The sequence below is a fragment of the Caretta caretta genome, chromosome 8 (genome assembly GCF_965140235.1).
Source record: "Caretta caretta isolate rCarCar2 chromosome 8, rCarCar1.hap1, whole genome shotgun sequence".
NCBI lineage: Eukaryota > Metazoa > Chordata > Testudines > Cheloniidae > Caretta > Caretta caretta.
Genome location: NC_134213.1, coordinates 78,111,209 through 78,137,032, shown reverse-complemented (window position 1 = coordinate 78,137,032; position 25,824 = coordinate 78,111,209). Strand labels below are relative to the sequence as shown.

At 41.3% G+C, this 25,824-nt stretch overlaps 1 protein-coding gene across 2 annotated transcripts in view; it reads right to left on the bottom strand.

Annotated features, from left to right (window-relative positions):
* The window catches only part of LOC125640838 (uncharacterized), a 197,797-nt gene that overhangs the window by 130,313 nt on the left and 41,660 nt on the right, over positions 1-25,824 (bottom strand). For both annotated transcript variants that reach the window (XM_048859855.2, XM_048859856.2), the window contains one exon: positions 23,737-23,784. In XM_048859855.2, coding sequence (XP_048715812.1) covers positions 23,737-23,784 — 48 coding nt within the window. The remainder of the gene's footprint in view (positions 1-23,736; positions 23,785-25,824) is intronic.

Below are 25,824 nucleotides of genomic sequence, written 5' to 3'. Positions count from 1 at the left end.
AGTCTACGGAAGAGAAGAATGAGGGGGGATTTGATAGCTGCTTTCAACTACCTGAAAGGGGGTTCCAAAGAGAATGGATCTAGACTGTTCTCAGTGGTAGCAGATGACAGAACGAGGAGTAATGGTCTCAAGTTGTAGTGCGGGAGGTTTAGGTTGGATATTAGGAAAAACTTTTTCACTAGGAGGGTGGTGAAGCACTGGAATGCGTTACCTAGGGAGGTGGTGGAATCTCCTTCCTTAGAAGTTTTTAAGGTCAGGCTTGACAAAGCCCTGGCTGGGATGATTTAGTTGGGGATTGGTCCTGCTTTGAGCAGGGGGTTGGACTAGATGACCTCCTGAGGTCCCTTCCAACCCTGATATTCTATGATTCTATTCTATGATTCTAAGTCTATTATGACACACCCTACCTACACACAGCCCAGTTAATTCTGAGCTCCCTTTACCACGGACTGCAACAAGAGCTGAAAGGTCTCCACACCTGTGCAAACCATTCACCCTTCTGTTCCCCAAAACTGAGGCAACCAAAATCAATATCCACTTGAAATTTAGGCTGTAATTTTTCTGAAACTTCCTTATTTGAAATCCAAATGACTAAATGATCTATACTGTGTTCCTCCTTATCAATATCAAAGGCACAATGGTTCTAGTTGTTCATAAAATAGCTCTTAGAAAGATTTCTGGGCTTTCATTTGTCCCCTGCAACTTTTGGGAAAAGCACACCCATTTGTGTATTGTTTCCATTTTTTGGAATGAAATGGCGATTCAGCTTTTTAAAAGCGATAGTGTAGTTATTCTTTCCTCAGGAAAGACAAGTGATTCATGCATGATTTCAGCTTCACTTCTCTTTGCATAAAGAGAATGAGAAAACCTGTAATTTACTGTTCTCCGAGTTAAACTTCATTGTGGCCTGGAATCTGCTGAAAACTTCCTTTCAATCAGGCTTGTAACTATGGGTTTATCCAACTGCAGAACTCTCTTTAGAACCTTCTCTAGGCCCTTCCCCACTCCCTCCTGCCTGGCTCTTTCTTACAGTTTTGAAGACAACTCATGCACTCAACCCATTAACCTGAGCAAAAATTCTTCTTGCCCTAAGTATGTAAAAGAATGAATTTGACCTAAGTATTTAGCTGGTTTCTTTTTGAAAACATAGCAGCTTCTTTGACATTGTCAACATAAAGCTGAAGGTTGAATAAGAGATATACAAGCATTTTAATAACAATGGCAAATAAAGACTCACTTTGGGTGGATTATCTACTCAGCAAATTAGCTAACAGAGAACGCATCACTCCCTCCAACACACACGTTACAATGTCTCTTGTTGAGATTATTTTTAAAGGCACAGGTGCTCACCTGTTTCAATATCTTGAAGGTACTGTACTTGTAACCTGTCTAGACGCAAAATATGCATAAGTATCTGGGGCAAAGGCACTGGACACAATATTGTGACCACATCCCTAAGAATTACGTTGGTTTACTTGTTCATATGGTCTACATTTGTGATTCATGTTGCCTGTTCACTTTATAATAGAACGGGAGACTCTCATGTTCACAGACATAGATGAACTAAAACACAGATCTAAATTAACTTAAAAAAAAAAACAAAAAAACCCTTGAAACTGGTTGGTTCTTCCTTGTTTAGGGGAGCCAATTCCCTAAAAATGGATGGGAATGAAGAAGAAACATCATCCCACCCCCGCCCTCAACACTGGCCTGGGAAGCAGTACTAGTACATCTGGAGAAGCAGTCTCCTGAGGCAAATTCTCTGCCAGCTCTGCACAGCCCTCAACCCAGAGCTGTGTGTCAGTCCCATGCAATCTAGCCCCACAGTAGCACTTGTGCCCATCTTTATTATATGCAGTCAACTTAACTTTACCGTCAGTGTATGTGGCATGACAGAACTTACATGAAATGAATATTCGGCCAGTTGATTGAAACAAAAAAAACCAAACAAACAAAAAAGAGGAAACCTTCCGCTGAATAGTTTTCAATTTTGAAGAAAAAAAAAAACTATTAAAAAAATACAGATTCTTTCCTTGAGTTTCCCCCTTTCCTACCATCGAGTGAAGTTTCTCACTGAGAATCCATGTCATCATTCAGCTGTTTCTTCTGGCAAAGCCAGAGTCCAGAACAAAATCTTACTGAAAAAGAAACCAATAAATTAGAGCTCTTTGTGAGCAATTTGCCGTTAGTTCTATTCTCTCTGCCTATTAAGATTCTTTATTTGCTTCACCAAGAGATTTCTGCTGACAAGTCTATCCATTTACTACTAGCCTAGATAAGATGCCAATAAACAAAATGTATTCATACAACTTTCCCCCTTTTCTTCAGGTCTGTTATTAAAGGGACCACAGAACGGAAGGTTAACAGTTGGTGAGTAAGGATGTTTTCTTTACTACAAACTGGCTCCTATATTAGGCTGAAAACATTGTAGGAAAGAAGTATTTACAACTTCCATGTCTCTCTCTTCATCTATGCAGGCACATATGGGAGAAAAACTGCAGAAATGCCCTTACTGAAAACTACTATTGAATGATAAATTTTCTATCAGATTTTTAAAGCATCCTGTAGAATTCTATAGTTATTAGGAATGTAATGCTCTGCTAAAATCTAGAAAAAGGCTATCATTCTTTATCAAAGTCTGTAGGTGTTTAGAGAAAACTCTATTGGACCCTATTTAATTCCCAGAGAACCATGTTCATTTCACACTCTCATCCATCACTAATTCTACTGGACTTTCCTATAAGGTCGGTGTGAAGGGGCCATGAAGAAGAGAGTGGCTACTGTTTGAAGGGGTAACCTCACCATAGCCACCTTCCTGTGGATTCTGTGAGAGCGGAGTTCTGTGAAAAATAGAGTGCAGACTTGATCCATGGGGTAGAATCTATGCAGCATGTTCCCCAAACCAATGGAACTGCTGCAAGAAAAAAGCTGCATTAGTTAGTATTTCCACGGAAGGGGAGTCCTAGAATGACAACAGCAGAGATGGGACCAATGGCAGTATGGCAGTTAAATAAGAGATGCTGTCATTGGCTGGACATGAAATGCCTATGGGGAGTGCTAGGGCACTCTGTATGGGACTCCTATACATTTTCCTGTTGAGTTTGATGCAATATACATATTGGAGACCATCATCACCTTCCTTTATTACAGTCCTATTGACATGTCTCTTTAAATGAGCATGCAGCAGAGCTACAAGACTTAAAAACTTGTGGCAAGGTGCAGGTAAGTTTTCCCTTCCTGTTCCTTTAAAATGGATGAGGAACATATTAGTGGTATCGAAAAGTTTTGTGCCACTAACAGGAAACCCCCTTGTCCAGCAAAAGCTGCCAGCTGTCCCGATCTGATTTGCTAAATGTACCCAGAATGCAAGGATGGAAAATGCAGCTTCTCTCAATTTCATACATGAATGTTGAGCTCTGAGGTTGGGAGGGGGAGAGAGGGAGAAGGGAACTGCTTTATTTATTTATGTATTTGACATATGTGTTGTGAGCACCTCAGGTGAGGGGAAGCAAAAAAGCAATCCTGAGCATTTCCATCCTGCTTGAACTCTAATAGAGACACCTACAATACAAAACAAAGGGACCCTTAGGGCACTTTTATACATTTATTATAAGGCAAAGATGAAAACAATTTTATGGAAATTAAAGATAATATGGAACATTTGTCTCACTCTCAGTCAAACAGTATCATGGAGCAATTCAACAAATAGTTTCACAGCTAAAGGCACACTGTATGGAAAATGATAAAACAGCTTGGGCTGAGGACAGCCTGATTGGCCGGGCGCTGCTAGGTGTGTATATTTCACAAAGAGTTGTATGAAAGGGGTCAGTTTTCACTGCACTATCATTCTAGGAGAAAAAAAATTCTCACAAGCTTTCACAGTAATGTTGAGAGAGAACAACTTAGACACCACCTGTAGATCCACATGCTCATTTTAAGACCAAACGGGAAAGTACTAAAGGTCTTTTCACTGCACCTCCCTGCCCCCCAGTTTAACTCATGACAAAATGTCATTGCAGTCTTAAGCCTGTAGTGGTTTGTTTTTCTTTTATTCTTTCTAACTGCTGGCCCCTTCCCCCACGCAGTAGCTGCTCTCCATAGGCCTTCATATCTTTAAAAAGGTATGTTGAATTATAAAATTAGATTAGTGCTAAGCCATGCCTCCAATATAAAATATTAATAATAAAAAATATATATATGTGTCCTCCTCTACATCCAAGGAGTAAAAGAGAACACTGCCCTCCTCTACAACCATGGAGTAAAATACTATTCTAAGTGGTGATTGGGTTAGAAGCTTCTCTTTTGAAACACAATAATCTGTTCTGGTACCACCAGGCTCTGGCTTTTGATACTGATAAAGATAAACTGTAGCTAAAAGTAATTTTCATTTCTCAATACCTTGAAATACCTTCCAGTTCAAATTTTAAAGAATGCATAATAAGGTAAAACATGAAAATTAAAGACATCCAACTCTTGAGAGAAGCCCACTTGATAACTTCAGCTAGGTGAAGGTGAAGAGAGGAGAGAGCAAGTAACAAAGTAGTACCGAGAGCTTTACAGTGGTACTGAAAACAGGAGTGCACCAAGAAAAAATCACAGAAAAATAAATTCATATGGAGGGAAAGTTCATCTTTTTTATTACTTGCTTTTTCCCTTCCCCTGGGAACTATTTTTCGCAGATTTAGAAAATACTGATAAAATAATTTTTAGGAAAGTATCAATTAAAACATTCTATTTTACAGTCATAACAGTACATGAAGTCCGTGAGTGATTGAGTAATATTCTTTGAGTTGCATTAAAATACAAGACTTTCATTATTACCTAATGACAATAATCAGAAGTGTCTTATAGTTTAATTACAGTTTTTGGAATGTTTAGGCAATAAAGCAGTCATTGTGAATTATAAATCACATTTTAATGTTTGGCCACAATAAAGCAGTTTATTGTCACTCAGAACTAGACTGTGATATCTTTATTCATGCTGAAGAGTATCTTATGTCACAAGTAGTCCCCTTGATGTCAATGGGAATACTTACAGGTAAGGTACTATTGTCCAAATAGAACAGTATTGCAATGTGGCCCACAATGAGGTTAACTAAGACCTGTCTTGTTAAAGGGATCAAAAAGAAAGTCCTTTCCCCATCCTTTTTAAAATGTTTTGAATATAAGAATTCATCAGGATTTAGGGATTAGGTAACCACTGTCTACACAAAAAAAATCTGCAAAAATTTTCATTAGTTCTTTTATTAGTTGGCAGCAAATACGCTAGCTGTGAACTTTTATGAAGCTATAAATATAAAGGACCTTCTGATACTGGTATGATGATAATTCTAAATTTCCTCTTTGCAGCTGCAGTTGATCCCCTGTATTTGGTAAAATCTCTCTTTTTGTGACTTAACAGAGAAAGTTGGCTCAACTACCGTATTGCCTTTGAGTACTTTGCAGGGAAGTTCATGAATTAAACCCACATGGCAACACAACCGCCCTCCCCACCTTTCCCTTAAGGTGGCTATAAAATGTCAGTAGAAACCAAAGCTGTTTATTTTACTTAACATTGGATTCTGTAAGTAAATGAGTTTCTAGTGCGGCTTAGTGCAAAGTACATCTTTGCAACTAGCTCCTTGACATTACTAAACTTTTATTAAAGTTGCCATAAATATTACGTTAAAGCTTAGAAAGTGTAAATTTCATCCTGGAATGACAAGAATAAGAATATGCAGGGAAACCAACTAACTAGCTGGTAAACAGATTCATTGGAAAACTTAAATGTTTAGACTTGATCATGAAAAAAATATTCTGATACTTTACAAAAACCCTCTCATTTCCCACTGGACTTATCCTTCCAGCTTTAAAATGTAAGAGGGAATTTTTGTCCACTTTTTACTGTATATTCCAAATTTCCTGTTGTGTATTCTAAATTACTCTGCTAGATCTGTGCCACTCTAGTTTTGCCTAAACACTGCCTGTCAATACATTCCATTTTCATTGCTGGATAAATACAAAGAAGGCCTATTTTTTCCTCTGGGTGGGTGACTGGGGAACAAGGAACAATTTGAGATAATTAAGGAATCTTATTACCTTAGCATCTAAGACCCAAATATTGTAGCAGAAAAAAAATGTCCAGAATACATGTTGTTTTCACAAGGAGTGCAGAAACTGCAACAGCAAACTTGTATGCTTGAGCCTGCACATACTATACCATATGGACGACCTTCTGACTTGCGCTATTAGTTTGGTTAAATTTTATTTTTTTTAATATTAAAGAGATCATACCAAAAAAAAAAGGGGAGAGAAAGACTGCAGTTCTAAAGGATAAGGCAAGGCTAAAGGTTATTTGTTTACCTCTACCTGCCCAGAGAGAAGTCCAGTACTGCCAGGTGCTGAGTCCTCAACTCTCAATGAAATCAATGGGAGATGAAGTTGCTCAGCACCAGTGCAGGAGGTCCTCTGCTCTTCACAGGATCGGGGCCAGAGAGAATAAGAAATATGATCAGGCTGCCCAGATGACTGTGCCAGACCTCATCATGTGATCAGCTGCATCTGAATGTTACATCTGCCCCAGAATAAACAGTCACTCCAAACCAGCTAGCCGAATGGAAGCTATTGTGCAAAAATGTGAAGCAATAATTAGAAATCCAATCATTCTGTAAATATAAGAAGCTGGGTGCAATATCAAGATGCAGGGCACATTGATCCTGCTTGAAATTATGAAACAGGGTCAGGGTAAGCTATGCAGAGTACACTAAAAGCTGTGATATCTGGCACTTCACCAACCGGAAAGCTATATAAACTGGGATTTCTGATCTTCATTGAAAGTCTGGTTTATAGTCTGCTTGGCGTGGGGCCGGCAGGCTCCCTACCTGGCTCAGTATGGCTCCCCGCAAGCAGCGGCATATCTCTGCTATCCTAGGCAGAGGAACAACCCTGGGGGCTCTGTGCACTGCCCCAACCCCACCCTGAGCACTGTCTCTGAAGCTCCCATTGGCCGGGAACTGTGGCCAATGGGAGCTGCGGGGGCGGTGCGTGCCAGCAGAGACAGCATGCAGAACTGCCTAGCTATGCTTCCACCTAGGAGCAGCAGGGACATATTGCTGCTAGCAGGGAGCTGCCCAAGGTGAGGGCCACCTGGATACGGCACCCAAAACCCCTCCCCGTGGCCCAACCCTTTGCCCCGAGCCCCCTCCTGTACCCAAACCCCCTCCCAGAGCTTGTGCTCTGCACCCCCTCCCACACCCCCAGACGAGTCCCCTCCCTCACCCAACTCTTAGTTAATCAGAATATTTGACTAACTGGCACCCCCCATTCCTGCAACATGCCAGATAACAAAACTTTTACTGGTTTCAGAGTGGTAGCCGTGTTAGTCTGTAACAGCAGAAAGAACGAGGAGTACTTGTGGCACCTTAGAGACTAACCAATTTATTTGAGCATAAGCTTTCGTGGGCTAAAGCCCACTTCATCAGATGCATGTAGTGGAAAATACAGTAGGAAGAGATATATATATGCAGAGAACATGAAAAAATGGGGGTTGCCATACCAGCTGTAACAAGACCAATCAATTAAGGTGGGCTACTATCAGCAGGAGAAAAAAAATTTGTAGTGATAATTTGGATGGCCCATTTCAAACAGTTGACAAGAAGGTGTGAGTAACAGTAGGGGGGAAATTAGCATGGGGAAATAGTTTTTAGTTAGTGTAATAAGAAAAGGAGTACTTGTGGCACCTTAGAGACTAACAAATTTATCTGAGCATAAGCTTTCATGAGCTACAGCTCACTTCATCCAATGTAGCTCACGAAAGCTTATGCTCAAATAAATTGGTTAGTCTCTAAGGTGCCACAAGTCCTCCTTTTCTTTTTGCGAATACAGACTAACACGGCTGCTACTCTGAAACTAGTTAGTGTAATGACTCCCAGTCTTTATTCAAGCCTAATTTTATGGTGTCCAGTTTGCAGATTAATTCCAGTTCTGCTGTTTCTCATTGGAGTCTGTTTTTGAATTTTTTTTTGTTGAATAAATGAAACTTTTAGGTCTGTAACTGAGTGTCCAGGGAGGTTAAAGTGTTCTCCGACTGGTTTTTGAATGTTATAATTCTTGACGTCTGATTTGTGTCCATTTATTCTTTTACGTAGAGACTGTCTGGTTTGGCCAATGTACATGGCAGAGGGGCATTGGTTGCACATGATGGCACATATCACATTGGTGGATGTGCAGGTGAACGAGCCCCTGATAGTGTGGCTGATGTTATTAGGCCCTGTGATGGTGTCCCCTGAATAGATATGTGGACAGAGTTGGCAACGGGCTTTGTTGCAAGGATAGGTTCCTGGGTTAGTGTTTTTGTTGTGTGGTGTGTGGTTACTGGTGAGTATTTGCTCCAGGTTGGAGGGCTGTCTGTAAGCGAGGACTGGCCTGTCTCCCAAGATCTGTGAGAGTGTAGGGATCATCCTTCAGGATAGGTTGTAGATCCTTGATGATGCGCTGGAGAGGTTTTAGTTGGGGGCTGAACTTGATGGCTAGTGGTGTTCTGTTACTTTATTTGTTGGGCCTGTCCTGTAGTAGATGACTTCTGGGTACTGTGCTCACTTATTAGACTGATCTAATGGTGAGTCCGACCCATCAGCTGGTCAGTTCTATCTTTACAGCATTATTCTACAGTGGTCTTTACAGTGAAATATTTTGTGGCGCAAGGAGTAGGTGACTGGATGTTGTGACGAGGACTGATGGGCAATGGGAAGGGTTCTCTTATCAAGTGGTCCACAAAATAAAAAGTTGGAGAACCATTATTTCTGTCATTTTAATAAATCAAGAAATGCATACCACCACAATACAGGAGGCTTCCAAAATTTCCTGGGAAATAATTCAGTTATAAGATGCCTAAAAGCATATTATTAGTGAACAGAGATTTACTAGATGGCCCCATTAGGTCTGCTTTAATTAAAAATAATGTCACACTTACAGAAACTAATCCAGGTGCACAGATGCCACCATTAGTCTTTTTTGTGGTGTTAGCCCTACAAAATTCAAGAAGTGGAAATATATAACTTAGAAACCCAATTAAGGCATTAGAAGTAAACACCATTAAAAAAATCAACTTTAACAATAAACTTAGCCATTTCAAATGTAATACCACACTAGCAAGCAATATTACCTTGAATAATTCAGCATACTGTAACGTAAGACGAGATGAGAGGAATGACCAAGTGCAATTGCTATTTTCATTATTATTTTGGCATCTTATTGGCAGTCAGAATTGCACAAAAGTAGTAATGTGTAAGAGCAAAATGACTTCTTGGCTTGATTTCTTCATCCCTACATACTTCAGAGTTTTATTTATGGCTAAATTGAAGCTGGATGTCAAATCTGGGTCCCTCAGAACAAAATCTTAATAATTAACTGGCAAAACTGAACATGATCGTTTCTGACACACCTACACTGGTAATTATTGCTTTGAGGCCATTTACTAATGAAATTAATGTATTCATTGCCCTAACAAATTAGCATAACTCATACATAATGCCCCACATTTCAAGATCTTGCTAGAAAAACAACACTTAATACTGCAGAATGAAATGGCAAGGGCATTACATGGAGATAGTATTCACTGAATTCCATGTTAAAAACCACAATGGCTAAGTGTTCATTATAATGCAAAATGTAAACAAAATGTGGGTATTAAAACTATTAATAGTGTAGTCAAGAGTGTACAATTGATTATTATCTGTGCACTTCAAATAAGCACAAATTACAATAGCCGTAACCATGGAATCTAATTAATTGGCTACTTTTAGTGATACAAAGTATGAAAAGAAGGCTTTGCAGAAGCAGCTTCTTCTTCTCTATCATATGGATAATGAATACAGTGTAGCTCAGTGGTTCTCAAACTATTTTACTGGTGACTCCTTTCACATAGCAAGCCTCAGAGTGCAACCCCCCCTTATAAATTAAAATACATTTTTATATATTTAACACCATTATAAATGCTGGAGGCAAAGTGGGGTTTGGGGTGTAGGCTCACAGCTCATGAATCCCCATTAATAGCCTCGTGACCCCTTGAGGGGTCCCGACCCCGTTTGAGAATCCCTGGTGTAGCTGCTGCTGCTTCTCCAATTTGCCAGACAAATACATACAGTAGGGCAATACTTAGAGATGTCTACAGCAGTCAGAGGGTTAAGCAACGCTAAAGAAAATTCTTTACATTTTAAATGGCAAGCTTCTTGCTTTGATTTGGAGGATGTGTATTGTGCCATGTGCTTTCCAGTTTAAAAGCTTCTAAGGAGAAGATGGAGACAGAAAATGTGATAGGATGGCAGGAATCTAGGACTCAGTCAGCAGCTGCCCTGAGCACACATTTGGCACAGATGAAGGAGAAGGGAAGCAAAGGTGGCTGTAACAGACCTTTCTGCCTCCCCAACCCTGGGTGTGGCTGGGAGCTGAACCAGCCCCTCATGCAAGTTAGAACAGTCACAGGTCTACTTTAATTTATGCCATTTTAGGGTCCATTCTGCCGGCTCAGGAGCACTGGAGAGCAGTGCACTCTTGCCACATCTCCTCTTGTCCCCATGACAGCCACACAACAGAACACAGGAATTGCCATACTGGGTTAGACCAGGCCAGTATCAGCTGCTCCAGAGGAAGGTGCAAAATCTTCATAATGGAAGATTATGGAATAACCAATTTTATAAGTGAAGTTTCTTGCAAACCTCATCAGTTAGTCCCAGACCCTCAAAGGTACATAAGCATTAATGCCCATTAAATTCAATGGAAGTTAGGACACTAAATACCTTTGAGGACCTAGGCTTTAGTGCCTGTCTCATGCCCAAAGACATGAGGGTTAATATCCCTAATTTATTTTCTTTTTTATCCTATCCAGAGTATTTATGGAGTCTCTCATTATCCATTCAAATGTCTTACCTTTTTCTGATCCTGTGCTCTTGGCTTCCATGATGTCTTGTGGTCATGAGTTCTATGTGTTGCATAAACAAGTATTGCATTTTATGCGTTTTAAATTTGTTGCCTGTCAGTTTCATTAAATGTCCCTTCCTAAATTATCTTCTCTGTGCAATTCATCATCATGCTGCATATACCTTTCTCCACTTTGATCTAAGCAGTCTAAATCTTTCCAATCTCTCCTCATATGGAAGTCTTTCCATTACCCATTTTCGTTGTCCTTTGGACTACTTTTATTTCTGCTATATTTTTTTTTAAATTATAATACTACTGAAACTGAAGACAGTGGGGCAGATTTTCCAGCCTGTTAAATCTGCTTAACACCACTCAAATGGCACAATCAGTCCTATAACTGGCTTAAACCAGCTGGTGGTAGATTCCTCCAGTGTTAGGGAATTCTTAAGTGGCATAGTTTTTATACAATCTCTCCCCTGAAGACATGGAACTTAATTATATTGTGGCCACTATTGCTGACTGTATTTACTCTTGAACCAACGCCTGTGTGTAATTTAGGACTAAAATGAGAATACTTTCCTCTTGTGTGTTCTAGAATTAGCTGGTCCAAGAAACAATAATTTGAGTGTCAAGAAATTGCTTCTCTAAACCTTGCCCTGATGTGACATATAACCAATGAAACCCATTACAGCTTTATTAGACTCAGGTATCCCTTTGATCTCCCTCACAGCAGCACATTCAGGGCCTGATTCTCATTTACACCAACACCCTTTTATACTCTGGCAATAGATATGTGAAATGCCAAAGCAGTAGAAGGGGACCTTAGTGTAAATGAGAATCAGGCCCTCAATATCATTTTCTTGACCAGGAGACAGATAGTATAATCTATCACTATATTTTTGTACACTTATGTCTCGGGATGCTGTTATTTATTTTTGTTTAAAAATAACTCCAGACCAAGGGGCACTCATCCAAAGCTCTGTGCAAGCTTGACATGTATTTAAGACCACAATACTAAAGGAATGACAACATAAGTTGTAGCCAAACTACGGAACGGCTCTCTCCACTCAGAAATGTTCTCCTATTAGATTCTATGAAATCTTTAGATGCAGCACTAATCCCTTATCCTTATTCTGCACAATTTATAGGCTGGTATTATAGTACTCCACTGATTCATCCGCTCTGTCCTAGGTTGTAACCATGTATTACAATATTCCATTCATTCCACCATGTTTCAGTTATGCATATTATGTCAAGGCTGCTCATCTTCCATTGCCAGGCATTCTAGTTCACCTATTTTTGCTTTTCAAGGTTCTCTCATTGGTAGACAGAAATTTATATAATTTTATTTTTGGCTGCATGCCTATGTTTAATTCCTTTCTCTGACACTGTTACTTTCCTGAAATATGCCTCTGTAACCTGTCCTCCTCCCATTCGGCTATAATTTCTGTCCTATAATTTACTACTGGATACAGAGTTACCTTTGCATTACTGACATCCCTAGCAGATGTCTTCATACAACCTGAGGGATCCCAAGCACCTGTCAGCTTTCCCCCTGGTTCTGTTATAAGTAATCCCCCAAAATGTGTGTCAGTTTTCTGTCTCACCTGGTTCCAGTTTGGTTAGGTGGAGCTTATTTCTTCTCTATAGGCTTTTTTCACCTGCTTATCTACACATGGAGACCCTGAAGTTCTCTCCATCTAGCTGGCCCAGCACATGAAAATGGGAACATTTAACAGAAAGCTACCATGAAAATCAGTTAATTTATTTACCTAAATTTAGATTCTAGAATTTTTCACATTCATTTCCCTGTATCGTTGGTAACAGCGTATACTATCCCTGGTTCCTCTCCAATGCTCACTACAAATCAGTCTGTTTGACTCGTGATATCTGACACTTTCACACCTATTAAGCAAATCACACACACACACACACCTTTAAAAAGGAAATAAAAATACTGTTGTTCTAAAATTACCATGTTATTTCCCATATTTCGAGCAGGCACACAATACTATGATAAATGTTTTCTTTTTTTTTAAATGGTGTGTATGTGTGTAAGTTGTTTCTTTAATGCAGCAGTGACTGCTGCTTTTTATTTTTATTTTGGTGGCAGAGGAAAGAGAGAGAAGGGCATGCCTCAAAGCCAGCCCAGACAATGGTAAAAGAGTTGTTACTGATCTGCAGAGAGGAAGCTTCCATACAAGGAACCTCCAGCTGAGAAAGACCTAATACTAATTGCTCGTGGAAGAGCGGAAAAGTCAAACAGCCTGAAAGTGGAGAAATCCAGAGGGAAGAGACATAGCAGTGTAGAGCTAGTGATGGCTAAATCTCCAAACATCTGGAAGATTGGTTTGGTTCAGACGCTTATCTTGAACTTATGAGAACAGAAAATCTTTTGAGGACCTCTTAACATAGTCTATCCCTGTTGTGGAGGGGAGGGCATTCCACTTCCCAACCTGCAGCAGCAGAAGCACACTTCCAGGGAGGCTTAGCAGGTCTAGACTCCACCCAAACTTCTGTGGGGAGAAGTTCAGCCCCTGCAGTACTAACCTTGGGAATGGTGCTCTGACTTCTCACTATTCTTGGAAAGGAGGCTCCACTCTCATCCAACATACACACACCTATATCATGTTTCTTGATTAGGTGGCTGTGACACACGCACATCCCCTCTTCACCCTCAACAATGTTCTTCTTGGGAGCGATGACTCCATTGCCCTCCTCCGTAAAACAGCGAGCAACCAGACTGGGCCTCTGAGGCTACTTTTGGATTTTGTGCCTCTGGACTTTTCGTGGGATGGTGCAGAAGACAATAGTGTGCATGTGATCAGCAGAACTGGACTCAAGAGAACAACCTGTCCTCAGGGTCTGCACTATCAGGAAACCCCAGGACTGTGGTAGTAGACTGCCAGCTACAGATAGTGAAGGAGGAGGAACAAGAAGGGAGGGAGGAGTTAACAGAATTTTCTCAAGCTCTGAAAAAGATCTGAGTTCACTCCAAGGGAGGAGTGACAGATTCAGTGGGGTGGTTCCTATTTTTCCATCCACAGTAAGAATTTGAGGATTTAATAGAGACTGTTTTGGTGGGAAGGATTTTGTGTAAGAAAGCTCGGCAAGAGCTTTAAATTGCAATAGAGCCCAGATACTCAGCAGGTGGAAGTCAGCATAACTGTATTAAGCCCAGTGCTATGCTGATTTCCAGCAGCTGGGGATCTGGCACATTGCATTTAGTAGTGCTTGCAAGCTGGCCTGGACAGCAGCAGCCCTGTTAGAGGAGTTCGCTTTGGGAGAGCCAAAGCAGGCAGCAGCGTCCTCACATGTAACTGGAGGGGTTAGCTCCTAATAGCTGGAGGAACTCTGAGTGACCTTAAAGGCCATACATACAAATCTTGCCTGCAAAACCCGTGAGAACTTTTCCTGCTATGATTCTGAACTTTACAAAGTTAGAGTCTCACAGAGTTATATAACCCTGTGTGGTACTTAATGAAGCGCTGGATGTTAGAAAAATAACTGCAATGTTATTTTGCCCCTGGTACGCTTTGCCTTATAAGGCTTAAACCTAGAGCTAATTCACTTGTGTTTTGTGATCTCTATCATGCTGTAATAATAATACTAAGCACTTTATAGCACTTTTCACTTATAAAAAGTGCTTTACAAACATTATCTAATTATTAATCTTCACAACAGCTCTGTGACACAGGTATATAGGTCAATTTAATGTTCTGTTTTAATAAACTATTAGCACTTTAGTAAATTGCAAAATACAAAAACATTAAATTCACTTAAAAGAAACAAAGATAGTGAACAAATTGCATTCCTCTCTTGCATTCTAGATGGGTAATACACACAGCAAACGGTCATAATTATTACCAACTCTGAAGCTTACAGAAAACCATAATCTATGTAACTAATAGTTCAGTTCAATATTTAAGAAAGGCCTGTTTCCTACAGATATTGAAATTCAGTTTTTAGTGACAATTTCTATTTTTTCTTCATATTACTATTATGATTTGTTCTTTGTATTACCATAACACCTGGGAGCCATAGTCATGAACCAGGGTACCATTGTGGTATACAAGCACAGAACAACAGTCCCTGCCCCAAAGAGTTTACAATCCAAATATAAGATGAGATAACAGACGGACAGAAAGACAGGAAAGCACAAGGAAAGAATGACACAGAATTGGTCACCGTGGGAAGCAACAGTTATTGTCATTAAGTCATATCTGTCTGTCTACACATACACACAGCATTTTATGCAAGTGTGCATGCTGCACCACCCCCTTTTGGGTTAGATAGTCTGCTATTCCAAAACACCGCCTGCTTTGCAGGCTGCTGCAGAAGGATGAGACAGACGGCCCTGTCTACTTCCCTTCATCTCTGTGGTGATATGCACATGATGAGGCTTCTGCAGATTCTGGCCATTGTATGGAGAAGGTTCCTTTTTCACTTCAGTTCCCCGCATTCACCCATGCTAGGGCAGGACACAATCTGGTCTATAAAACTCCCTGTACTACTGTATTACAGACAACAAAAACTACATTAAAATAACATTAAGGTTTCAAAGTCAACCACTTAAAAGTTAGGAAATGCCAGGATTAAGGTTAGATGTACAACCTTAATTCGTATCCCTTGTATATATGCATTATGATACTGTTTTTAATTACATGATCATGTACTATTTACTCCACAGCACCCCTGCCTCACTCAATGCACAGGATGGACCATGGCATGGGGGGTATATCAGGTTTGAGTAGTGAAGAAGACTGATGTCTGTAGGACCACTGCTCTGTTTGTTGCAGAAATTGGAAGCTGTTGAAGTTAGACTTAGGAGATTGAAAGAAGAAAAAGATTAAAGCTGCTGAATAGTACTCTGAATAGAGAACTGGAGTCTATCCCACCTCTGCAACAGAGTTCCTGTGATGCTGGAGAGTCACTTATACTTTTCACAGGTGGTCACTACTTGTGTGTTCCTCATTTTCTGGGTACCTGACTTGAGATGTTGGGTTCTGACCTGCAGAAGAAGTGCTGAGCAAATGGGAGCTGTGCTCATTCTAAGTCTCGTGAAAAAATCAGGTCCCAGGCATCTCCAATTGATACCCAAGGTTAATGAGCACTTTTGACCTTTGTGTCTCAGCTCCTCATCTGTAAAATGGGGATCAGATCTTATCTCACAGGGGTATTATGAAAATAAATTTATGAATATTTATGAAGCACTCATACTACAGTGATTTGCACCAGAGAAACACAAGCAACTTAAAATCTGGCATTTCCTAACTTTTGAATGCTTAACATTGCAGTCTTAATAATGTTATTTTAATGTTGTTTTGGAGTGTAATTTCCTAAGTTTTTAAAAATATAAACTGAGAAAACAAAAATTCCATTATGGGCCACTATAATGATGGCCATATGGTACATTATCAGCAAGGTTGGAACATTTAGATCCACTGCACAGACTTCTGCCAGTTGAGCTAATGGAGTAACTGATAGCAGTAGTAGGTTGCCATCCTCTATGTGGCACTAGAAAAGGATGAGACCCACTTTACTAGGAGTTTGCATATATACTTCTGACAGTAGAAGAATGGTGAGACTCAGTAATCTTGGGTTCTATTCCATCCTCTGAGAGGGAGTGTTCTCTAGTGGTCACCTGTCATTTTATCCATTCCCCACCAAGCTTGGCCCAAAAAGTCCTGTCTTCTACAACCTGCCCCTGTCTCAGTCCCGCCTCTTACCCACCCTTGGCTCTTTGTCCCAGTACCAGTCTCCTTAACAGTAACACAGTGCCTCATCAGATCATCTCCCTGTCTCCCAGTCTAATCCCATTATCCTTGTCAGCAAATCCCCTTGGCTCCTCATCTGATCTGTCTGCTCCTCCCACCCATTGGCTCCCCAGGCCCGCACCCAATCTGTTTCCCTCCCTGCTCTCAGTCTCCTTGCCCAGCCACTTCCAATCTCCTTGCTCAACCAGGACCATTCTCATCTGCTTTCCCAGCTGCCCAGCCAGTCTCAGTTTCCCCCTCAACTCCCAGTCCCAGTTTCTGTCTTCTCTCCCACTGTCAGCCTCCATTTCCAGTCTCCCCGCTGCCCCCCTGCTCCAGGTCTCCTTGTCACAAAGACGACTCTCTACCAAATTTCAAATTCTTCTCTAAAGCATGGGGGCAATCTAGCTTCTCAAAGAGAAAGTCACCAGAATTAACATGGGCAATCACCATATTTTTTCCTAGCCTCATTCCAAGAAACTACTATACCATTTGGCTGAAAAAATTCTAGAATAATTCTCCTTGAGGGAGTTACCCATCATGAAAAATTTCAGCCCAAATGGTTAACGTTTGTCAGAGTAATAAGCAACTGTAAATGGTCTTATAATGGGACATGTCAGGCAACCTTAATAGGTGGTGCCACCAGATCCATCTACAATATGTATACACTGATATACCATTTTATCTTGTGTTTTTATCTGCTGTGCAGTTTAATTTAATTATCTGATAACATCAAGCCTTCTTTAACCCAGAATTTTCCATTTCTCACTCGCCCCTATTTCTTATATGGAAAGAATGATGTATCCCAGTGGGGCTACTGGACAATCGAGGTGCTAACGGAGCACTCAAGGAAGACAAGACCATTGCAGAGAAGCTAAAGAAATTCTTTGCCTCAGCCTTCACTGCAGAGGATGTGAGGGAGATTCCTACACCTGAGCCATTCTTTTTAGGTGACAAATCAGGAGAACTGTCCCAGATTGAGCGGTCAATAAAGGAGGTTTTAGAACAAATTGATAAATTAAACAGTAATATGTCACCGGGACCAGAAGGTATGCAACCAAGAGTGTTAAAGGAACTCAAATATGAAATTGTAGAACTACTAACTGGTATGTAATCTACCACATAAATCAGCCTCTGTACCAGATGACTGGAGGATAGCTAATATAATGCTAATTATTTTAAAAAGGATCTAGAGGTGATCCTGGCAACCGCAAGCTGGTAAGCCTAACTTCAGTATCTGGCAAACTGGTTGAAACTACAGCAAAGAGCAGAATGATCAGACACATAAATGAACACAATACGTTGGGGAAAAATCAACATGGCTTTTTTAAAGGGAAATCATGCATCACGAATCAATTAGAATTCTTTGAGGGGTCAACAAACATGTGGACAAGTGATCCAGTGAATATAGTGTACTTGGATTTTCAGAAAGCCTTTGACAAGTTCCCATACCAAAGGCTCAAAAGAAAAGTAAGGAGTTATGGGGGTAAGAAGAAAGGTTCTCTCATGCGTCAGTAACTGGTTAAAAAAAGGAAACAAAGGGTAGGAATAAACCGTCAGTTTTCACAGTGGAGAGAGGTAAATAACCGGGTCCCCCAAGGCTCCGTACTGGACCACTGCTGTTCAACATATTCTTAAATGATCTGGAGAAAGGGATAAACACTGAGGTGCCAAAGTTTGCAGACAATACAAAATTATTCAAGCTAGTTAAGTCCAATGCTGACTGCAAAGAGTTACAAAGAGATCTCACAAACTGGGTGACTGGGCAATAAAATGGCAAATGAAATTCAATGCTAATAAGTGCAAAGTAATGCATATTGGAAAACAGAGTCACCCATACAAAATGATGGGGTCTAAATTAGCTGTTTCCAAGATCTTTTTCTTGAGTGGTGTCATAGTGAGCAGTTCTCTGAAAACATCTACTCAATGTGCAGTGGCAGTCAAAAAAGCTAACAGAATGTTAGGAACCATTAGGAAAGGGATAGATAATAAGACAGAAAACATCATAATGCCACTATATAAATCCATGGTACATCCACAACTTGAATACTGCATGCTGTTCTGGTCACCAGTCATGGGGTGTAGCCCTCATCAACAGCCTGGCGCATCCTCCTGCTCATGTTGGGGATTAGTTCAAGGCCAATGCCCATACCTGCAGTCTTCACACCGGCACTCTGTCTCTGTTCCTGTATATGGCTCCTCTCTCAGCTCCCAGGACCACAGCATCCTCTTCTTGACTCAGCCCTCCAGCTAGGTCATCATCTGTGTTTTCCACTTCCGTGGAGGGAGGAAGATATCTCTGTCCAACAGTCTAGCCATTTTCCCAGTGGCAAGTGGGGGGGACCCAGGCCTGCCCACTACTCCAGGCCTCAACCCAGGAACCCTGTAAATAGCAGCCTCCTGCTGTTCCTCTGTAACTTCAGTCAATGCTACTCTATTTCTCTGGGCCACCTCCCCATGGTCCCAGCATCTTCTTCGCCCTTATCTCAGGGCCTCAGCTGCTCAGTCCCAGGCGCCAGCCACTGCTCTGTCCAAAGTGCTTACAGTTCTCTCAGCCCTCCAGGGATGCAGTCCTTACTTCCTGGGCTCCCATCGGAAAGTGACCTAGTCTGCCCTGCAGTTCCCTTTTTTATGGACCTGCTGGGATCTGATTGGCTATTCCTTGCAGCCTCTCTCCTATTGGCTGCTTCCTGTGCAACCTCCCCAGGGACATTAACTCCTTCTCTGCCAGTGTGGGACGGTTGCCCCATCACATCTCAAAAAAAGATATATTAGAATTGGGAAAAATATAGAGAAGGTCAACAAAAATTATTAGGGGTATGGAACAGCTTCCATACAAGGAGAGATTAAGAAGACTAGGACTGTTCAGATTAGGGGGCTGATAGAGCGCTACACAATCATGAATGGTGTGGAGAAAATGAATAAGGAAGTGTTATTTACCCCTTCACATAACACAAGAACCAGGGATCTGCCAATTAAATTAATAGGCAGCAGGTTTAAAACAAACATAAGGAAGTTCTTCTTCACACAACACATAGTCAACCCATGGAACTCATTGCCAGAGGATGCTGTGAAGGCCAAAGTATAACTGGGTTAAAAAAAATGGATAAGCTCATGGAGTATATTGTTCCATCACTAACTATTAGCCAAGATGGTCAGTAATGCAACCACATGCTCTGGTTGTCCCTAAATCTCTGACTGCCAGAAGCTGGGCCTGGATGACAGGGAATGGATCACTCAGTAATTGCCCTGTTCTGTTCATTCCCTCTGAAGCACTGGCCACTGTCGGAAAACAGGATATTGGTCTAGATGGACCATTGGTCTGATCCAGTATAGCCATTCTTATGATCTTATTTCTTAGCCCCGTTTTATTTAAATATACAGATGAATAATCACAATGGCACCCAAGATGGATATGTCAGGTGAGGTAAACATTCAAAAAAACAATGAACCCTTGGAGCCATGCCCTCCGAATACCATTACCTGTAACTGTCACAATGATTGTTTCACCCGATGTAATCAGGAAAGGAACCTTTGATGGCTTCTGAATATCAAAACGTCTACTGCCAGTTAATGTGAAGTAAGAGGGGGATTTAATAAATACGATGCACCAGAAAGCTGTGTTTCATACCTGTGATACTGAGGCCATTACTTATATTTTTAAAATGTGAGGGAAAATGCTATTGAATATTTTACAACATTTATCCAGTAGGTTGGCATTATGTGAATGAAATGGATGCTCAGCGGCAGAGACATCAGACGTCAAAACCTTGAGCTGTTCATAAGTATCTGGAGCCAAAATTGCAATAGCAAAAATCATCTACAAAAAGCTGATTTTATAAAAATAGAAGTGCACTGCAGAGGGGTATTTTGTATATGATTTTTTTAAATAAATCTGTTAAAATGTGATATTATTCAAGCTTGTAGAACACAACACAAGAAAACTTCAAGTCTGTACATCCATTTCAAGGGTGCTATGACTTCAGAAACCACTTGAACTTTGTTTTTTTCCTATATTTAGCATCATCAGAACGCCTTCATGTGTATATCTCAGCCACCTGCTTTTTGACTGTGGGTTGCCTGGAACCTGCCCCTTAAAGGGCGCCTGGAACTTTACTGGGGAGTCACAGGCTTACCCCACTTTTTCATTGTACTCTCCTTGCTCCTATTTTTTGTTTTTAGCTGTCAACATCTTTTATTGCTCTGAACCAGTTCCTAAGTGCAGTTACCCTGACCCTACATGTTAAGACTTCTTTCTTCCTTCCCATTGGCTGTATTCACTCAGGACTACCATTTATAAAAGGGGGGGATGGAGAAGAATAGCAATAAGCTCCTTTCCTTTGAGGTATGTAGATGCAGCACCTGGTTTCTGATTCCAAGTTCCATTATACAAGGGCTCATCTAAAAACTGTTGGTTTATGGAGCCCTGATTGAAGTCTATAATCTGCTCTGCAGAATGATGAGGGAATGAGAGGAAGATTTGAGAAATGACTGAGTCTGTATTAATGGAAATCCAGGTCCAAATTAATCAATTATAGCTGGCTGGTCCATAACAGAATTCCTGAGGGGCAAAAACTCCACTTTATCTAGATACTTATGTGGTCCCCATCACCATAATATCAGATACAGCAGAAGCAGAGTAGATGGCAGGTAGGTAGGCTGAAAGACTGCAACACTAGTCCATTGGGTGGATGAGGTTCAACAAGGACAAGTGCAGAGTCCTGCACTTAGGACGGAAGAATCCAATGCACCGCTACAGACGAGGGACCGAATGGCTCGGCAGCAGTTCTGCAGAAAAGGACCTAGGGGTTACAGTGGACGAGAAGCTGGATATGAGTCAACAGTGTGCCCTTGTTGCCAAGAAGGCCAATGGCATTTTGGGATGTATAAGTAGGGGCATTGCCAGCAGATCGACGGACGTGATCATTCCCCTCTATTCGACATTGGTGAGGCCTCATCTGGAGTACTGTGTCCAGTTTTGGGCCCCACACTACAAGAAGGATGTGGAAAAATTGGATAGAATCCAGCGAAGCGCAACAAAAATGATTAGGGGACTGGAACACGAGTTATGAGGAGAGGCTGAGGGAACTGGGGATGTTTAGTCTACGGAAGAGAAGAATGAGGGGGGATTTGATAGCTGCTTTCAACTACCTGAAAGGGGGTTCCAAAGAGGATGGATCTAGACTGTTCTCAGTGGTAGCAGATGACAGAACAAGGAGTAATGGTCTCAAGTTGCAGTGGGGGAGATTTAGGTTGGATATTAGGAAAAACTTTTTCACTAGGAGGGTGGTGAAACACTGGAATGCGTTACCTAGGGAGGTGGTGGAATCTCCTTCCTTAGAAGTTTTTAAGGTCAGGCTTGACAAAGCCCTGGCTGGGATGATTTAATTGGGGATCGGTCCTGCTTTGAGCAGGGGGTTGGACTAGATGACCTCCTGAGGTCCCTTCCAAGCCTGATATTCTATGATTCTATGAATAGTAACCTGCCCGAAAACTGAACCCGTATGTTCTGAGGGAGAGATCAAGGTACCTGGAGGATTCAGCACTTGAGGAACCCCTATCGCACACCCTGGTGTAAATCACTAGGGAAGGCGGAGGTGAAATACCTTCTACTCTTCCCCTGGAATAAATGCCCCCTTGGCACAAAAGCCACCACTGGTGCAGGAAGATACAGTTTTCACCTTCTTGTGCTAGTTGGAGCACATTTATTCCCAAGTGTCCAGCTACTGTGAAGCTTAAAAAAGTAATGGATTTGTCATGCTATTGCTAAAATGGAAACAATTCTAGAAGGATTAAAATGATAGGCAATTTACCTCTACTCTTGCCACAACTCACTATACCATTTACGTATTCAAAGTGGCTTCATTGTTTTCAACTTGGATACATGCAGCCTGATGCATCCCTATCCTGGATGCAGTGCAATATTCCTTATGCCATACATCAGTGTTTCCCAAACTTGGGACACTGCTTGGACAGGGAAAGCCCCTGGCAGGCCAGGCCAGTTTGTTTACCTGCTGTGTCTGCAGGTTTGGCCAATCGCGGCTCCCACTGGCCGCAGTTTGCCGCTGCAGGCCAATGGGGGCTGCGGGAAGCGGCGCGGTCTGAGGGATGTACTGGCCGCTGCTTCCCGCAGCCCCCACTGGCCTGGAGCGGCGAACCGCGACCAGTGGGAGCTGCGATCGGCCGAACCTGTGGACGCGGCAGGTAAACAAACCAGCCCGGCCTGCCAGGGGCTTTCCCTGAACAAGCGGCAGTCCTGAGTTTGGGAAACACTGCCATACATAATAGTGCCTTGTTTGATCCTGAGTGAAATCGGGAATAGAGGACTCTCAGACATCTGGGCTCTGAACACACAGGGCTGCATGTGGCTGAACTGATAATTACAACTGGGAAAGTGAGGAATTGGCTGGGGGTGGGAATGATGTGCGGGAGGGGAAAAGATAATGGTAGCTATGGTTTATGTGACACACATGAAAGAGTTAATTAATAAATTAAAAGCGGCTCGTAACAGTGTCATTTCCCAAAGATATGCTTGATCCAACTGATTTCAATGGAAGCCTCTCAGAGGATTGGGCTGGACATGAACATTCAATGAGAATTTATTCCCTGTGATACAAATGCACCTATATTACTTTATGGAATTCTACCACTGCTGTTTGTCTATGATAGAAGGAGGCAGACTGGAGTGGATAGCAGCAGCATGCACATCCACAAAAGGTAGGTGGTCTCATACAAAGAACTGTAGCAGAGGAAAGAGATCAGATTGCAGTATATCGTGTGTGTTGGGATAACAGTCAAAGACCTGCAGGCTCGTCCTCTGGCAGAGAGAGGATGGAGGGAGATGGTCACAGCGTTAATTACATTTTTAATATGGATGCATGGACTGGAAATATTCAAGAATCACTGGTATAGTACACACTGGTATAGTAGAGTATAGTACCTATACCATATATTTAGACATTCAGTACACACATAGGCAACTACTTAGACTACAATCCCTTTCACACATGGGTTATAAATTGTTAATTTCACCCATTAATCCAATACTTTTTGAAAACATGGAAAGAACAGTTGAGAGACTTACCTCAGCTGTACATACTTTGCATCTTGCTCTATCTTGAGTATCAGAACCCTAAGAGAAAAACAGTTGTTTAGTAAGAAAACTGATTAAAATTATATTGACCAGGAAAATAAATATAAAACATATTAGCGTCATCTCCCTGGCTGAATTAAAGAACAACAGGGCCAAATCTATTATGAAAGGTGAATGCTTTGTTACTCCAGAATCTGGTTCACATTTGATAATTGGCACCTTTCTTGCATTTATAGTTTTTATTTTATGCAAACACTCTTAAATACTCCTCAAGTCAATAAGGCACAAAAAGATAAGCCTGAAACTCACTATGGACAATCAGCTTAAACTGGGGCTCAAGATCGTGGAGCCTCTCTGAGCCTTTAGAAATAATCAAGGTTTATGGTGTTTAACCATCAGTCTCAGGAGAAAATATATATCATGCAGCTCTGGTGAGATAAAGCCCTCAAAAAAGCGTCATGTATTTTTGTAGTACTTGATAGGACTTTGGAGGGAAAAATGATTATCCTTCACAAACAACGGCTTCAGAAACCCCCATCATGAACCCAAGATGTACACATAGAACAAAGCCCAGACACGTCTCCCCACTCGAGTGTAAAACTTGCTCACAGTTTGATCAGCAATGGAGCAGGTTAACATGTTAGAAAATACTGTTCAAGGCCACTGCCTCTCTCACTAAAACTGAAAAACTGGGCACAAAAAGGCAATGCATTGTACATCATCTGGTCAGAAGTATTACTACTGAAAATTGTAGGTGGTGAGCAAAAAGTGGTGCTGTAGCAAAAGTCTGTTGTGTATGTCTGTTTTAGATTCTGACCGTTCTGTGACCTACCTGAGTGCATCACTGTAGTTCTGGACCAACACAGACCTTTCCTTCTGGCCATGAGCTAGACAGGGAGTCATGTCCTCTGTGAACGTTATACTCAAACAATTTTCCTGTGGTCAGTGAACCCTGAATCTGTGGTGTGTATGTCTCTCTGTTGACACAACAGTTGCCATACCAGTGTCACAACTGGGGGTTCATGCTCCATGTAAGTTTACTTCCCATTTTAAAAAATAACCAATCTTAGGTTCCAATCCTTGCAGGTGATGATCAGATCCTCAGGGGTGATGAGTACCCTCAATTTCCACTGACTTCACTGGGAGTTGTGAGAGCTCAGCAACTCTCAGGCAGTGCTATGATCCTGGCAAGGCTGAGCCCATTCATCTAACTACGAAAGGAAGTTTGAATTTCATCTCTCCATGAAGGACTGAAACAATTTCAAATTTAAGCCTGGATAGTTTAAATAAAATCTTGCTCTTTCCTTTTGTGAATCAGGTAAGGGATGACCCAAAATACAACTAGAAATCAAAAGAAAGAAATGAATGTGTATGCTAGAGAGAAAGAGAGCCTTCCTGTGGTTTAAAATAGTCTCATCATAGTGGTATCCTTCCTATGGTGCCATTTTACTGGTGATTTTCTTGTTTCATCAACATTCTCATGTCATTTCATAGATTCTTGTTAACGTCGGTCCATTTGTAGTATTTATATTGGAGATGTTCATCTATGTGAATATTAGTGGCCACTCTTAAAACCTTGCAAATTTTGCCTTTTTGCATGTAATCACTGTGCAAGAATAGAACATTCATGTCTGATTTCCAAAGCAGAGCCCCAAAAGAAGACTTATGAGTGATCTAACAAAGGGGAAGACCACCTCACATTCCCTCTTAGATCACTGAAATGACTAACTGCCAGTGCATCTGAGAAAGGATTCCATTAAATATTCCTGTTACTTAGGAAGCTTCTCTTTGTACATCAGTAACAAACAAACAGAAGGTTTTTGAAAGAATGGGGCACTGAAACACTGGCAGTTCTCAGAAGGAGGTTGGTTTGCCTGTCTCTCACAGGGCTGAAGTCTGATATTTAAGGAGTTCCAGCCTGTCTCGTACTAGGGAGCTGAGATCCAAGAGCAATATGGAACCTTTGAAGATAATCCATACATTCAAGTGGTCTTTCTGTTGGTTTCTCCAAGCAGTTTCTGAGGCATTTAAGTAAGGGACTCTTTAGCTAAAAAAGATCACAAAAGGGGAGACATGAGC